At 47.0% G+C, this 17,404-nt stretch overlaps 1 protein-coding gene across 1 annotated transcript; it reads right to left on the bottom strand.

Annotated features, from left to right (window-relative positions):
* Positions 1–5,005: 5,005 nt before the first annotated feature.
* ugcg (UDP-glucose ceramide glucosyltransferase) lies at positions 5,006–17,307 on the bottom strand. Its single transcript, XM_086187838.1, has 10 exons — positions 16,910–17,307; positions 14,887–15,031; positions 14,648–14,750; positions 14,418–14,519; positions 14,209–14,321; positions 12,018–12,196; positions 11,849–11,935; positions 11,530–11,637; positions 6,641–6,719; positions 5,006–6,513 (listed from the first exon to the last, which is right to left on the bottom strand). The coding sequence occupies exons 1-10, from the start codon at positions 17,005–17,007 to the stop codon at positions 6,343–6,345; spliced, it is 1,185 nt and encodes a 394-aa protein (XP_086043964.1). The 5' UTR covers positions 17,008–17,307; the 3' UTR covers positions 5,006–6,342.
* Positions 17,308–17,404: the final 97 nt, after the last annotated feature.

The raw sequence follows: 17,404 nt of genomic DNA on the forward strand, positions 1-17,404 counted from the left end.
AGATCCGATGGTTCTGGTAAGTGATCTCATCATTTATTCGTTGCTGTAGAATAGTCTCTAGTCTCTTTTATACTGTCTATGGATATTTTGTCCTGGTAGCAGGAGTGGGAGCGAGTGTGTGTGTGTGTGTGTGTGTGTGTGTGTGTGTGTGTGTGTGTGTGTGTGTGTGTGTGTGTGTGTGTGTGTGTGTCGGGGATGGAAGTTAGCAGCAGTTACTGTGGGTTAACTTATTCCAGAGACACATATTTTATTTATTTATTTATATTTATTTATTTTATCCAGACAATGCATTGTAGTAATTATTGCATTTGCCCTCAGAGATGTCAGGGAAGAGGCAAACAAGCATCCTTTCATGCTTCTCCCAGCTCCCTAAAAAGGTGGCCAGATTAGGCACAGAAAAGGAGACTGTGGAGAGGGCAGTAGTGGAGGACACTGTAGAAGAGGCTGCAGCGGAGACAGTGAAGAAGACAGCTATGGTATCAGTCGAGAAAAAAATCTGTGGAAGAAAGTGTGGAGGACACCATAGCTGAGACAGTGGAAAAGCAAGAAACAAGAAAGAACAGAGGACTGAGTGGAGCAGCCACCTATAAGTGTACCTTTAAGAAGGAATGGTCAACCCGATGGCCATTCATCACAATAGGAACCACTAGCTCCTTCTACTGGTGCTCTGTCTGCAGACAAGAAAACTCTTGTGCCCATCAAGGTGTGAGGGACATAAGCAGGCATGTAGAAAGCAGGGGACATCGTGCTAAAGAACAGGCTCTAAACTCAGCCAGCACTGTTACACAGTTCTACACACCAGAAACTTCTGTTGGAGGCATGAGTGTACAAGAGGCCAAGGTACATAGCACAGGAACCCCCCCCCCCGCTGGTAAAGTCTCACTCTGAACTCACTTCAAAACTTGAGAGCCCTGCTCATGAATACTGAAGTCTCCTCCAATCATGACTTGATCTGATTTAGAACTAAACTGATAGAAACTCTGAGGATTCAGATCAGAATCCAGAGTCAGGACCAGGAGGACGGTCCTCAATCATCAATCAGAGAGGCTGGAGAGTTTCCAGGCTGGAGGAGACAAACTGAGAATCAGGCTTTCAGATGAACGGAAACTTCTACTGGTTTGGGATTTATTACTAAACTGGTGTCAACAATGGCAGCAGCGCCACCTCCTGGGCCAGAGCCTGGAGGAATGTGAGTGTTCCTGTGACTGGAGGAGTGGATTCATTCAGACTAGCATCCTCATCGTCACCAGCCAGGTTTCAGTGAGACTCAGCAGGTCAACACAACTGTCAGGTATCACTTCATTCACTGGTTCAGTTTTCAGCCTCAGAGGTCTGATATTTAATCGTCCTCATCTAATTTTTAAAATCTTTTGAAATAATTCAGTGGTCGTGTTTATTTTGATGAGGTTTCTCTGATTGACCCCTCGTCTCATAGTATTTGAGTGAATAAACTGATGTGGTTGGGAGGCAGACAGTCTCTGAACTCAACAAGAAATGGAAATATATATTTTAAACTAGTGAGGTTAAATGTCTAATAACCTTACCATAAACAGGATTGTAAAGCGATACACATGACATTACTGCTTGTGTCACACGGATTGATAGTTGACGAGAGAAAGGAGTTTTATTCAGGCAAACAAAATGAATCAAAATTCAGGAGTGACGTGATGAGTTTTGTTTTGACTTTGCGTTTGAAGATGTAGAAACTATTGTGTAGCACTAACTGTGTTGTGTCATGTTGTATGTTTGTCAAAAGCGGGAGCCGGGGGGGGGGGCAACACTTCTTCTGCCACTAGATGGCAGTACCTGTGACCAAATCACAACTGAAGCACTTTTGCGCTACTCCGGGTTTTTCCTTCAGTCTGAATTCTTGCTTGTGTTGTAAGTCGCTTTGGACGAAAGCGTCTGCTAAATGAAATTGTCGAATTGTAGAAATGTAGAATTGTAGAACTTTTGAACAGTTTGAAGTATTTGATATTTTTAGCTTTTAATAATGAAATGTGTTTGAATCATTGCAAATGTGAAAAATCTACAGGTTTGTGCACCAAGCCTAGCGTCACTATGCTGTTTTTGTTTTTGTACACTGATGAATGTAATGCGTAGTGCATTGTGGGAGTTGGGAGGGCAGCGCATGAGGGTGAGACTGGAAACACTAAACACATTCCTTTATTCTGAGGAAGTTGTAGCACGACTCACTGAATAACAAATCCCCTGACCACCCATGGCTGAGCTAAGTGACTCAGGGCGCTTTCTCACCAACCTCGTTTGGTCCGGACTTTCCAGATAGTCCGGACCAAATTGACACATGTGAAAGCTCCACCGGACCACGGTCCGGACTAAGGACCGAATCTTTGGTCCTGCCTCCGGAGGTGGTCTCGGTCCATATTATCCTGGTCCAAAGTCCGCTGCTGTGTAATGTGAAAGCATTTTTCGGACTATCGGACTAAACTCAGGATACACGTCACCGTCTCGTTCCCACCGAAAAAACAATACAAATTAAAGCTGCAAGCAGCGTTGCTAGGGCCTGAGCCCCCGCGTGCCTGGGGCCGGGTGCCACACGCCGGCCCGAATCCAACAGTGTGAGAACGAAATCGGTGCGACTTGTAGTTGAGGAGATGGAAGCCTCAGTGCGATGCTCGGTCTGAGTGCTGAGCTGAGAGCTGGCCTTCAAATAAACCCTCCCCCCTGCTCTCTACCAGCTTTGTCACACTGGAGAGCAGAGGAGGAGGTTTTACTGTTTCAAAGCCTAATAACTCCCCAGATCCTGACCCAAAGGGTCATCAAATGGCACAGTCTTGTAGGCATTTTTGTCAGAAATCCAACGGTGTGTTTCTCTAAGCTATGGGAGTTGTAGTTTAGATGTGATCAGTGATTGTTTGAGGCTATGTACCTGAGAGGACATCTGCTCCCCATTGACTTCCATTATAAGTGACAAAAGTGGCCCGACTTTGAGAGCTTATAAAATGGGAACGGTGTGGGTTGTAATATAGCCTTTCTCAACTTTTGATCCTTCAAGTGTCTTGAGTCATGTGTTGAGTTTTGGAAGCCATCGCATGAACGGTGTAGGATGACATAGATTTTGTTTGGGGAGTGTTATGGGCCAAAATTGCACCTTTGTGTCCAAAGTGTGCAAATCTGGTTGGAGTTAGAGCAGTGGTACGTGGGTGTGATTTGTCCGTCTCGACGAGACGAATCCAACGGTGTTGGTCCCGTGTCTCTAGAACGTTCCTACGGTGTGTTATGGTGTTTTTTGTGTCTGTAGGTGGCGCTATTGAGTTTTTCCAGATTTTTTTTTTCAGAATATCAAATTTTTCGCCGTCGCCGACACGTGTGCCAAAATTCGGAGCATGTTTAGGGGTCAAATTAATAATAATAATAATACATTTTATTTAAGGCGCCTTTCAGGACACTCAAGGTCACCGTACAAGGTTAAAAACAGGGCAAACAGTGCAAAGCATACAAGCAAAATGAAAAAAGCAACAATCGTTTGGGAGCAGAGCAAACTACACAGATTCAGAGGCCTGTCTGAAGAGGTGGGTTTTGAGGTGTGATTTAAAAGAGTCTATGGATTCAGAGTTTCTGAGGTCAGGGGGGAGTGAGCTCCAGAGGTGGGGGGCCGAGCGGCTGAAGGCCCGTGCCCCCATGGTGGAGAGACGGATCGAAGTCACGTTATAAGAAAGAATAATAAAGAAAGAAACAATTCCTTGCGAAACAGATCTTCTCTCGCCCCCCATTGAACCCAGTGTGACACCTCCCCCCTCTCCCGTCCCCTGACCTGCCTGGGACATTTGGTGACATTTGGAGCTCGTTCAGTGTTTTTTTTTTTTAGAGTCTTTAGTGTTTGAGTGTGCTTCCAAACACCATAGGGTGAAGTACCTTCTGGCTCAGGCCCTAAAAAACATTCACAAAGCAAAGATGAGCCGTGGTAACACTTGGGGGGAGGAAATTAAGTGTTTCATTCAGATGTGGTCAGAGGACGAAATAAAAAATGAACTGGAGGAGACCCGCCGGAACTCAGAGAGGTTGCGTGTTTTTCCGGAGAGGCTTGCAGTCTTCGCCTCCTTGCCTGTCAGCGTCGAAATATCAAGCGCACCGTAATGACGTTACTAATTTGCTGACATCGCACTGGTCTGGCGTATTGGGACTGTCGTAGTTGTTGTTGATGTTGGAGGAGCAGCTAAAGTAGTGCGAGGGCAACAAAGTGAATCCGCGGATCCATGGTTGATGGTAACTTCTTTGCTGCGACCAAAACAAATACACCGCCAGAGCACTTCCGACGCGGTAACGTCAGACGCACGCTCGTCCACAAGCCAATCAATGACAGGCGCAGACCTTGCAGTTAATGGCGTCATGACGTAGGTCCCTCCTTTGGTCCGCCTTCATAACAGCAGTGAGAAAGCGAACTTTACTGGACCCTATGAAAACAATGGAACCACAACAACAACAAAGTCCGGACCTTGGACCGGACCATTCGGTGAGAAAGCGCCCTAAAACACACGCCTCCATCCAGTCAGAGCAGGAAGTGGTCAGCAGCTGATGCAGTACTGTGGTTACAGATTGTCAATGTCAGCAGATGAGATCGATACTTTATTAATCTCCGGGAGAAATTCACAATGAGTGCAATGCCAGTTGACTGGAGAACGTTCACGACATGAGGTGGAGTTGCTGTTGTTCCTGAGTACGAAGACATGCCCCCTTGTGGCTGGTTAGCATATAAACTCTTTCCCATCTGTATCAATGGGCCAAACAAAAACAATTCAAATGCCAAAATGCTTTTAAGGCTTTCTGACTTCTTCCTGGACAAAGACGGGATGTGACATAATTTGTAGGAAGTGCCTGGGAACAGAACATAAGAACATCACCAACTGCTCACTTGGAACCTGAAAGATCCCCTATCGCCCACCATCAAGGTGAGCCGTTCCTCAAAGGTGCAGCGTACGTCCTGGAACTGACACAATTGATGGAGGACATCTTACTTTCCTGTCAGAAGTGCTGCTACCAAATCACACATCACATTCCACTTCAGGTTCGATAAAACTTTATTGTTCTTGTGATGTTACAATCCTGAACTGTGATTGGTCGGTTCAGACTACAGCAGATTATTTTAATAAAACAAACATAAGAATCCTACTGATCTTATTGGACAACAGCTACAGGTTCGTCCGACTCAGAGGTGATGTCATCAACCAAACCCTGCTAACATCTAACAAGCTAACCATGAAGCGACAGTTTTAGAAAATCCTTGTGATTACACACACACACACACACACACACACACACACACACACACACATACACACACAGTGTTGGACTTCCACTGGTGAAATGTTGCGACTTGATACTGAACTGATTAATTGATCTGTCAGAGTTTAACAGAAAACACAAAACACCCTCAGATAGAAGAAAATCTTCTCATCTGATCGGCGGTGCTGTTTCCATGGAAACTTGGCACCATCACCCTATTTGGAACTTCAGTCTGATCTTGGCACTGACTGGCTTCTCACCATGATGATGGAACCGCTAATTTTGGTATCGGGACAAAAGTCATTGAACGCTGTTTATTTTCTGTGATTTTTTTTTTCTTTTTTTGGTAAAACTACAGTTATGCTGTCACTGTGGTCACCAGCAAAGCCGCGTCAGTCAATAAAAGTTAATGGACGCTGACAAGAAGTCAAGGAAACATTTCAATCATGTTTGTTCTGAAGTCCAAGTTGAAATATTCTGATACCAAAAATTGTTTTAACAGGAACTTTTGTTTTCATGTCAATCTTGTGGGCGGAGCTAACGGTAAAAGATGCATTTCCATTGCAGCGACAGCTTGGCTCCAGACAGAAGAAGCCCCGCCCACTCACAATCCACTAGATCGCTGACATAAACCAGACTTGTGATTGGACAGTACTGATGATGTCATCACAGATGTGAAACCACACAGGAAAACAGACAGACCTTCAGAATAAAGTGACTCATCGAAACAAAATCATTGATGTCAGTGACCTTCTGGATCCAGGCTGGGTAACGTGTCCCCCGCTGGTCCCAGCTTCACTTTGGGAACCATTTTGATGTGGACTAGCCAGTTTCAGATTGCTGGCTGTGGACTTTTACTTCCATAAAACCTATAAAACAGTCAACCAGCCAATCAGGGCGGAGCATCATATCCTCTCTCCTGATTGGCTGCTCGATGCATTTGTTCTGCTTCTCTTCCTCCATCTTGCGCTCTTATTGGCCGCTCCAGCCACGTTCAGTTTAGCACCAAAATGAACATAAATAATTTAAAACATACACACACTTCAGTTTTTCTCATATAAAACAATCAGTCTCTCAAGAGCAAGGTTGCCACGGTAACTAGACATCGAGGATCTCCTCGGCAGTGCCGCCACAGCGGAGCCGGTAGCGTCCTGTCCTCCAGCTGATTGTGGGGTCCCACAGAGCCGACAGGAAGATCTGGACTGCCATCGACTCCCTGATGAACCACGCCACGGCGAAGTCCAGCTTAGAGAAGCATGGTGGACCACCCTGCAGGTGATGATGTCATCACACAATGAAAAGTCAAGCTGGGACATGGCACAATTAATACAAAATAAAAAGCATCAGTTCAGTTGAAAAACATCACTTCAAAATAAAAGTTAGTAAATGTGAATACCTGTACTCCAGTCAGCTGGACATAGTCCGCTATGAACCAGGCGAGACAGTGACACATGAAGAAAACCATCATGTCCCACCTGTGTACGTACACACACACACACAAATTAAAATCATTTTTGTCAATGTTACTGTTTAGGTCGACCCATTTTACAGGTGCTTTCTGGGAAAAGTGATGTGATTTGACACAAATGTTGCTTTAAAGGTCTCAAACCTCATGACCTCCACATGTCAGGTCACAGCTGACATGTGGAGGTCAAATGAAAGGTTCACGTAGGACTGTGGCGGTTCTTTAAAGTGGCACTCAGTGGCTGCAGTGTGACATCATTTGTATACAGACGGTGAGGCGAGAGTGCCATCATAGCTAGACTCAGACGGCAGTCACAAGAGTCGCCCCGCCCTGGTCCTGAACCCATGTCTACGGGGTACCAAACATGCTCAAAGGCTGCTACGCCAAAGAGCCAGGTGTGCTAACAGGTTAGTCAGATTGCTTATTTAACCATGGCGGTGACGACCCATCACAACCATTCTCTGCTCCACATAACATGATTAAAATGTTGGAGTGATGTCACAGAACCGGGCTCGGTGGTTCTCAACTTGTGGGTCAGGCCTGGAAGCAGGTTGTGTAGGTGTATCTAGAGGAAGAGCTCTCAGGTCAGAGATGCTAGTCTCCATGGATACCTTGAACTCTATTTACTTTCATTCACAGGTGAACAGTTTCATTTCTGCCACTGGTCATACTCGGCTATGAATGAACGATGTTCAGAACTAGTTCTCAATAAACAGGTCCTAAGGTGAGACCAGCTGAGAACCACAGTGGTTCTCAAACTTTAGTCAGTGATGAACCCCCTGTGAAATATTTTTTTAGTCAAGTACCCCCCTGACACGTGCAAAACATTTTTGATAGAAAATAAAGAGGTAGAGTGCTGTGTCATCAGAGTCTGGTTTATTAAAGTTCAACAACTTGCATCAGTCATCTGCTAGCCTTGGCTAATTTCTCCCCGCCAAAAACCACAGTGTCTTGGGTGCCTACCTTTGGTACTTAATCAGTTCTGGTTTCACCTTTTTAGGGCCTGAGCCTGCAGGTCCTTCTGGCGAAGACCCTATCATGTTTGCTGGTCAGATCAACACATCAGCAGCACTAAAACACTACAAACACACACTAAACAGTGTCCCAGCCCCCCAACACCCATGAGGCAGCTGAGCCAGACGGCCTGGAGCCGGTTTTCAAATCCACACCATTCAGAACCTGGTCCTGGACTGTTCTTGCTGTCAATGAGGGCGCAATATGAGCATCATCTAATTTCACCCCCTGAACATGAATGAAATTCACCACACTTCTCCAGTCTGGCTAAACATTCACGAATCCAAAAAAAAGAAGAAGTCTATAGCGCCACCTAGGGAGCCACACAACTAAAAGATGATTTTTTATAATTTGGAGTGCTATAACTCCTCCCAGGAATGTCCCACAAACATGGGACCAACACTGTTGGACTCGTCTCATGAAGACGCACAATTCCTACACTCTGACCCCTCACCTGTCTACAACAGAATGTCCACAAATTGGACAAAATGAGGACTTTTTTTACTCCCCGAACAAAATCTTTCTCCTCCTCTTAATGGTATCGCTTCCAAACTTTCACACATTAATCACACAACTCTGCTCTTCAAAAATCTTTGAAGGTTTTTACGTGAATTACTCGGTTTCCATTTTACAAGCCGTCAAAGTGGGGGAGACACGTTTCAGCTTCCAATGGAAGTCTATGGGGAGACGGTGTCCTCTCAGGTTCATACTGTCAAACAAACGCTTCTCACGTCTACACCATCCATCCCACAGCTCTACCAACCACACCACTGCATTCCTGACAAAAACCCCTCCAAGAACATGGTGTTCTGTGTCCCTCTGGACCAGCGTATGCCGACTTCTTCCTCTTGTCCCACTCCAGTCCTGGTGCTCCTCCTCTCTCTCCACTCTAGCACAGATCAGAGACAGAGCAGTGGGGAGGGGTTCTTAAAGGGCCAGCTCTCAGCTCTGCTCTCCACTCTAGCACAGATCAAAGACAGAGCAGTGGGGAGGGGTTCTTAAAGGGCCAGCTCTCAGCTCTGCTCTCACTCTAGCACAGATCAAAGACAGAGCAGTGGGGAGGGGTTCTTAAAGGGCCAGCTCTCAGCTCTGCTCTCACTCTAGCACAGATCAGAGACAGAGCAGTGGGGGAGGGGTTCTTAAAGGGCCAGCTCTCAGCTCTGCTCTCACTCTAGCACAGATCAGAGACAGAGCAGTGGGGGAGGGGTTCTTAAAGGGCCAGCTCTCAGCTCTGCTCTCACTCTAGCACAGATCAGAGACAGAGCAGTGGGGGAGGGGTTCTTAAAGGGCCAGCTCTCAGCTCTGCTCTCTCTCTAGCACAGATCAAAGACAGAGCAGTGGGGGAGGGGTTCTTAAAGGGCCAGCTCTCAGCTCTGCTCTCACTCTAGCACAGATCAGAGACAGAGCAGTGGGGAGGGGTTCTTAAAGGGCCAGCTCTCAGCTCTGCTCTCACTCTAACAAAGATCAAAGACAGAGCAGTGGGGGAGGGGTTCTTAAAGGGCCAGCTCTCAGCTCTGCTCTCACTCTAGCACAGATCAGAGACAGAGCAGTGGGGAGGGGTTCTTAAAGGGCCAGCTCTCAGCTCTGCTCTCACTCTAGCACAGATCAAAGACAGAGCAGTGGGGAGGGGTTCTTAAAGGGCCAGCTCTCAGCTCTGCTCTCACTCTAGCACAGATCAGAGACAGAGCAGTGGGGAGGGGTTCTTCAAGGGCCAGCTCTCAGCTCTGCTCTCACTCTAGCACAGATCAGAGACAGAGCAGTGGGGGAGGGGTTCTTAAAGAGCCAGCTCTCAGCTCTGCTCTCACTCTAGCATAGATCAGAGACAGAGCAGTGGGGGAGGGGTTCTTAAAGGGCCAGCTCTCAGCTCTGCTCTCACTCTAGCACAGATCAAAGACAGAGCAGTGGGGGAGGGGTTCTTAAAGGGCCAGCTCTCAGCTCTGCTCTCACTCTAGCACAGATCAAAGACAGAGCAGTGGGGGAGGGGTTCTTAAAGGGCCAGCTCTCAGCTCTGCTCTCACTCTAGCACAGATCAAAGACAGAGCAGTGGGGAGGGGTTCTTAAAGGGCCAGCTCTCAGCTCTGCTCTCACTCTAGCACAGATCAAAGACAGAGCAGTGGGGAGGGGTTCTTAAAGGGCCAGCTCTCAGCTCTGCTCTCACTCTAGCACAGATCAAAGACAGAGCAGTGGGGAGGGGTTCTTAAAGGGCCAGCTCTCAGCTCTGCTCTCACTCTAGCACAGATCAGAGACAGAGCAGTGGGGGAGGGGTTCTTAAAGGGCCAGCTCTCAGCTCTGCTCTCACTCTAGCACAGATCAGAGACAGAGCAGTGGGGAGGTGTTCTTAAAGGGCCAGCTCTCAGCTCTGCTCTCACTCTAGCACAGATCAGAGACAGAGCAGTGGGGAGGGGTTCTTCAAGGGCCAGCTCTCAGCTCTGCTCTCACTCTAGCACAGATCAGAGACAGAGCAGTGGGGGAGGGGTTCTTAAAGAGCCAGCTCTCAGCTCTGCTCTCACTCTAGCATAGATCAGAGACAGAGCAGTGGGGGAGGGGTTCTTAAAGGGCCAGCTCTCAGCTCTGCTCTCACTCTAGCACAGATCAAAGACAGAGCAGTGGGGGAGGGGTTCTTAAAGGGCCAGCTCTCAGCTCTGCTCTCACTCTAGCACAGATCAAAGACAGAGCAGTGGGGGAGGGGTTCTTAAAGGGCCAGCTCTCAGCTCTGCTCTCACTCTAGCACAGATCAAAGACAGAGCAGTGGGGAGGGGTTCTTAAAGGGCCAGCTCTCAGCTCTGCTCTCACTCTAGCACAGATCAAAGACAGAGCAGTGGGGAGGGGTTCTTAAAGGGCCAGCTCTCAGCTCTGCTCTCTCTCTAGCACAGATCAAAGACAGAGCAGTGGGGAGGGGTTCTTAAAGGGCCAGCTCTCAGCTCTGCTCTCACTCTCTGATCAGATTCAGGCTTCTAACTCCTAAACTACAAGGCCTCCACCCTGGACCAGGACACCCTGGGGTTCAGGCCAGGGCTCAGGCCCTCACAACGCTGCTTGCAGCTTGAATTTTATAATATAATTGTTTCTTGACCTAATTTTGATTAGGATTACTGCTTTTTAAAATTTATATATTTTTGTAAAGCTTCAGGTACCCCCTTGAGTACCTCCATGTACGCCCATTTGAGAACCAGTGTTCTAGGCTATTGGAGAACCAAAGTTTGTCTGTATCTGATCCTTTAATCGTGAGTTTCTGCCAATACTGATCTGATCTGCTGATACACAGTTGCACACTTCCAGCATCTCAACATCCAAGTTAGTAAAACAAATCCAAGGGTTTTCCTTCAACTAACTTTAGAACTAGTTAACAGGGACATCCGCATTAATCAGCTAACCAACCCCTCAAAAGGACCCATCACTGAAGGATGTTGCCATAGAACCTCCTTGAAGGATGGACAGTTGTCCAGAGTTCTAGAGCTCATCCTGATTCATGACAACATTGTTCAGTCACATTTGATACATGAAAACTCGACCCCCTGTGTGAAGTCCACTTTGGGGGGTTTACTGTCAAATGAACAGCTCAACGTCCAAGCTTGCTCGGCTAGGTTCTCCATTCTCGGTCACCTTGGTTCTGGGCAGGCGAGGTTCTGCCATGATTTCCATCTCTCATTGTCACTGAATCAACTACTATCCATGGTTTATAGAAACATTGGAGAAACTTTGTCATTTAAGTCATAAAGTGCACTATTCCTTCCATATAGACTTTTCCACTTCACTCCCCTGCACAGCCACACCTCAACAACCAGCTGCTCTGATTGGCTCAGTACCTGAACACATGGTGGGCAGCCCAGCCAATGATGAGGCTGGCCAGGAAGCACTCAGAGACAGGCTCCAGCACAGTTCCAGGCAGCATGTTGATCCTCAGCTTGGTCCACCTGCAAGACAACAACCATACCTCTGTCAGTGGGGGGCCCTGCTGAGACCCTCAGGGCTCCTGAGGCTCTTTATTATCATGCACCAGTAACAACAACAACAGAAACAACACAATTGAGAGTTCGGCCTTGTGTGAATGGTGTTGTCATGACAGAAGCATGCCCAAATGTCAATCACACAAACAACCAATTACAAGAGGACGAGTGACATCACCTGATCAAGCGAGACTGGAACTGGCCGATGGAGTATGAGCCGGAGTTCTGTAATGCGACTTGCGTTGCCATGGAGAACTTCCATCCTCTGAGGAAAACCAAACAATGCAAGCGACATCACAACACACATCATCACCCAGACTGCAGGGTCACCATGGTAGCATGCTAACCTATCAGCAATGGCTTTCGCCATGAAGTAATCTTCTGCAATGTACTGAGCAAACGCCACCAATCCACCAGCCTGATCCAACACGTCCTTCCGCATCAGGCACGACATCCCTGTCACACATTTGATCCCCGTGACGTTAGCGGAGATGTAGGAGCGAGGATGGGAGGTGCCGAAGTACACCTGAAAGGAAAAAACAAAACAAAACAGAAGTCAGCTTTATTGTCAAATGTACTACATAGGAACAGCATGCAGCACAGATGAAATTCCAGTCCTCTCGGACCCATGATGCAAACAGCCAATCAACACAGTATTATAGGGGGTAGAGTGGCCGTCTAGCAACCAAAAGGGTCGCTGGTTCGATCCCCAACCCCATGTCAAAGTGTCCTTGAGCAAGATACTGAACCCATAATTGGTCCTGATGAGTAGGCTGGCGCCTTGCATGGCAGCCTCCACCATCAGTGTGTGTGTGTGTGAATGAGACGACACTGTAAAGAGCTTGGAGTTGAGCTCTATAAAATTGAGTCCATTTAAATGGTACGGGATAAAAAAAAAGTCAAGGGCACTAGGGATATGTACAAATATAAGAAGATAAATATTAACCAAAAAAAAAGAGAGGTCCATTTTCTAAGGTGAGGTAGAGCAGGAAAGTGCAAATTAGGACACAGAACATTAAGAACATTTGTGTCCCATCATTGCTGAGCTGAGAACACACACAATCCTGCCAGCACGTGGCCATCAACTGCTATCAACATTTTTAAAGAAAAGATGAAAAAAATAAATAAGAAGAGCAATCAGTCGGGACAGTTGCTTCTGACATAGATTTGACTGATTTATTTGTGATGAACTGATAACTGTGATACTGAAGGACTCTCTGATCGTGATTTGATTTGTCAGGTTTGTTGCCATGACATCAAGCTAACAACACTTAAAATTCTAGTTTCTCAAATCGAGGTCTGATCAGAGAAAATCGGACACAACTTCTAGCAAATTTCACACTCAAATATTTTCACCTTAATTGAGACATACATTCATTTTCAATCCATGTATTCACTTTGTGTGATTGGCGTGAACACCTCACCAGTAACATCTCTTGTTGTGGGAACAGCTAAAAAAATATTGAGTTGGTTATGATTTCACACCAAGGTAACTCAGCTGAGACCTAACAATCTAAAACCACGTTGGTGGTAATGCTGCCCATCCATTCAGATTTTCCAGATCCATTCGTTTCGATATGACAAGGTCCCAATTCCATTCGCTTCAAGATTAGATCCGATCTGGTTTGATATTGATTCGGTCAGGGATATCAGTCAAAATAATCCTGTAAATTCAATTAAAAATTATGTTTAAATTGAGAATTAAACCCAAGAATTACTTTCTTTCAAACATGCATACATGTTTGCGATTGTCACTTCACTTAATGTTTTGCGTGTCTGCAAAACATAGCGTGGCTCCAGAGTTTTAACGAGACTTCGGAAACCATCGTTTTCAACGATGCTGAATGGTTGTACGTCCTTGCGTATAAAAATTGCAAAGGCCTCGGTTATTTTCGTTGCACGTTGAGAATTTGCTGGTAACCTGGGCGCCAATACCTGCTCCAGGCTGGTGTGTTTGAGCCGCACTGACTGTGTTTCTGGGTGATGTCTCGTCAAATGGTTGCGTGTTGCCATTGTATTTTACCTTCCCATTGCATATTTTGCATATTACTTGTCCAACTCATCATTTTCTTCCAACTTGTTAAATCCGAAATACATCCAAACATCAGCTTTTAAACTCGTCGGCGGTGCCTTGAGAGATGCACTCGCTTCCACCATGTTTGCTTGACTGCTGGCAGTAACATCTCACGAGATCTTGTTCCGTGGAAAGCAGGGCGATACGCTGATCACGCGAGGCTAGCAGGGTTTATACTTCATCCTGCTTCTCTGCACATCCAATGAAGAATAAATTACTCAAGTTAAAAGATCAATCTTTGGATTTTATGAACCCATTATGACCCATTTAAACGGAGATCAATTAAAATCGATTCTATTTTTTTTTTTTTAAAACCCAGCCCTAATTGGCAGGGTTAACTAACTATGAGCATGACAAACATGGCGGCCAACAGGAGGTACTGACCCAGAAGGCCAGTCTGTCAATGTGTATGCAGCTGGAAACCAGTCAGAAGAGTTAGCATAGAGTTTGCTTGTTCGCCTTACCTGCTCCAGCGTGGCGGCGAAACCCTGACGATCAGCAACATATGGCAACCCATGGACCAGTCCCACCTTCTCCGTCATCTGATTGGCCAGGTCTGTGAGGGTGTCAGGTTTGACTGCACCGCCCCACACACACACGCATACACACACACACACTCAGCATTATCTCCGCTGATGAGGTCACGAGGTCCATTAGCTGCGGTGGTACTGACCTCTGATGCCGCTGTCACAGATCCATACCAGGTCATACTTGGCGCCTTCATAGCCAGGCATCAAATTGTTGATCTTGGGGTTGATTCCAACTTTCTTCCCTCCTATAACAGAGCCATGGATGCTAAATTGGCTGACATGCTAGGATTAACATAGGTTCAAAGCTGTCTGCTCCTCCAGGAAGATTAACACACAAAAATAACAATGATGGCACAAAAGGACATTCACTCACCAATAAACAACCGAGCGTCGACACTGGGGTATTTGCCCAACAGCTTCTTACAGACGTCCACTGCTGGATCATCTTGATCCTGAACACACAGCAGGATCTCGTACTGCAAAACAAACATGCTGGATTACACATTTCTGCCTGAGGACACCACTGTTGGGTGGAGGTCTGGGGGTTAGGGAGGGTGAGGTGGGCAGTGGAGTGGGAGAGAAGGATAATCTGAGGGTGCGGGGAAACATCACCTTGGGGTAATCCAGTGTAAAAAATGTCTCCAGGTTGGAGATCAGGTTAGGGTCAACTCCCTTGAGGGGCTTCAGCAACGAAACCCCTGCCAGCTGCACAAAAGGCTGCTTGACCTCTGACCTTTTCTTGTGAAGGTGGAGACGCCTGGAAGAGGGAGAAAGGTCAGGGGTCATCAGATCTTCAGTAACAAATTTGAGGACGATGCTCGGCTGGGACAAACATCCTGAGCCTCTCTTAATTCATCAAGTCAGCGAAGCCTCCGGTCACATGTCCAACTATGAAAGTCACTGAGCGGTACCTGCATGCCTTTACACCTGAGCGTGCTCTCGGACTGCTCCGACTCTTCTATTTACTTGATTAGAAATCATGAAATGATGGTGATAGAGTTTATGGCGACAACCGATGGAACTTTTGTGAGTGAATGTTACTCTGTTGTTGACATCAGATGTGTTGAAGATATTCCAGCTGGGTTAGGGTGAGCATATCATCTGATTAAGTGTTGATCAATACCTTTACCCATAATTAGGTAAGAACCCCCCCCCCCCTTTTGATGTGTTGTCAAGGTGACAGCTGTGTTGAGAGATTTTCACAACAGACTTGTCATACAACAGTGCTCATTCACATCCATTGTGTAAAGTCAGTGTAGATGCCAGCATGGATACCAGGTCCACCTGACCTGCTGACCCGTCCACCGACAGACGGAGCCATAATGTCCACATGGATACGAGAACCCTGGTTATTCTCACAGGCAGCCCGGTGGAGCAGTGGTCCTCCCTGTGGCCCCCCATCAAGAAGGTTGAGGGTGGAGCCCCGGCTGCAGCACGGGGTCTTTCTGGGTGAGTCTCCATGTTCTCCCTGTTCCTGCTGGGTTCTCTCTGGTACTCCAGCTTCCTCCACAGTCCAAAGACATCAAGAGGGACCAGGTTAATCCAGACTCTAAATTGACCGTAGGCGTGGCTGGGAGAGCCAATGGTTGTCTGTCTCTATGTGTTGGCCCTGCCATGGACTGGTGACCTGTCCAGGGGGAAGGCTGCTGGGATAGGCTCCACCCCCACCACCCTCAACAGGAGAGGAGGGAGAACATGGAGGGAGGGAGGGATGATGGATGGATGATGGATGGATGGATGACAGATAAATGGATGATGGATGGATGAATGAGTGGATGAGGGATGGATGGATGGTTATTATATATGCAAAGATCTGGGTTGGTTTTAAAGCTGCCTCTTCCACTGTGGACTTCAAGTCTTCCTGGTTTTAAAAAAAGATGAAGTTGCACAACTACTCGAGTTTCTGAGTCGAGTGACTTATAATCATCTTCCTGGTTCTGTTGGGTGTCATCAGAAATTCTGACGTCATTGATGATGAGAATAACGTAACCAGCCAAACACAAACCAGCTTGTGGAAGAATAGGAGACAAACGTTACAGGATTTGAGATTTAGGTGAAAATTCTGGATTATATGATGAAGTTACGTGCAATAAACTTAAGCCGAATTCTAAAGCGACTCATGAACCCTCCAACGAACCCTCGTGCCTCCTCATGACATTCAAGACCGATGCCCGCTGACCAACGATTTAGGAATCAACACCGTATTTCAGTGTAATTTTGAGGAAACCGATGCTCTGACTTCCGTCTTCGAATCATGAAAATAATAGCGTAACTAAAGACTGAACAAACCCATCAACTCGGTCCGGGTCATTCGTTCACGTCCAGACCGAATCACTTTGGTTTTCTGTCTTTAAATACAAACTAGATGAAGCCTTATAGAGGAATAACCAGTACAGCTAAGAGGCTAGCAGAAAACCAGGAAAACGCCCAACAGCTAACCAGCCAGACATGGGGTTCTGTCTACCGTCAAAAGTTCGACCGCCCGCAGAAACCCAGCCCGGACCGTATTTCAGCCGCGGGTCATAACGCACAGGCTGGTCCCAGTGTGAGGTCGAAGTGAGGCAAGAATAAGCGGTGTTGCTCGGGTGGCCAGCTAGGTAGCTAGCAGCGTTAGCATAGCTAACGGCCAACTTACACATATACGATGGACATGAAGTGCATGAGCCAGAGGACGAAGAACAAGATGAAGCCGAACACGGCGAGTCCCTGCATGGCGACGTCCAGGACGGCCATGACGCTCACGGAGGCTCGGTCCAATCCACCAGCCGACTGGCCTCTGAGTCTGGGGGCGAGGCTCCGATGAGCTCTGCTTGGTTAAGGCCAACGGGGCTACGGTTCCGGCGGCTGACGTCAGAAATGAGTCCAGACCAGAAACTTCTGATACGGGGACACAGAGACCGGCCTAGGCCTGGTGGTGCTGGTGTCCTGGTCACGGTACAAGCTTCGGGGGTTTGACAGTCAGCAGACCGGTCAATGGTCAGCTGACCAACCGGGGTGAGTGGGAGAAAGCTAGGAAGTCACAGACCAACACCGATAACACTGCTTCCGGCCAACTTCAAAATAAGATATTTTTTTACGTTTAGCAGAACCAAGGTTCCGGCAATGGACAGCTTACCCATATATATGTATC

The sequence above is a fragment of the Aulostomus chinensis genome, chromosome 19, assembly GCF_037954235.1.
Source record: "Aulostomus chinensis isolate RoL2024-O1b breed Wild chromosome 19, RoL_Achi_v1.0, whole genome shotgun sequence".
Taxonomy (NCBI): domain Eukaryota; kingdom Metazoa; phylum Chordata; class Actinopteri; order Syngnathiformes; family Aulostomidae; genus Aulostomus; species Aulostomus chinensis.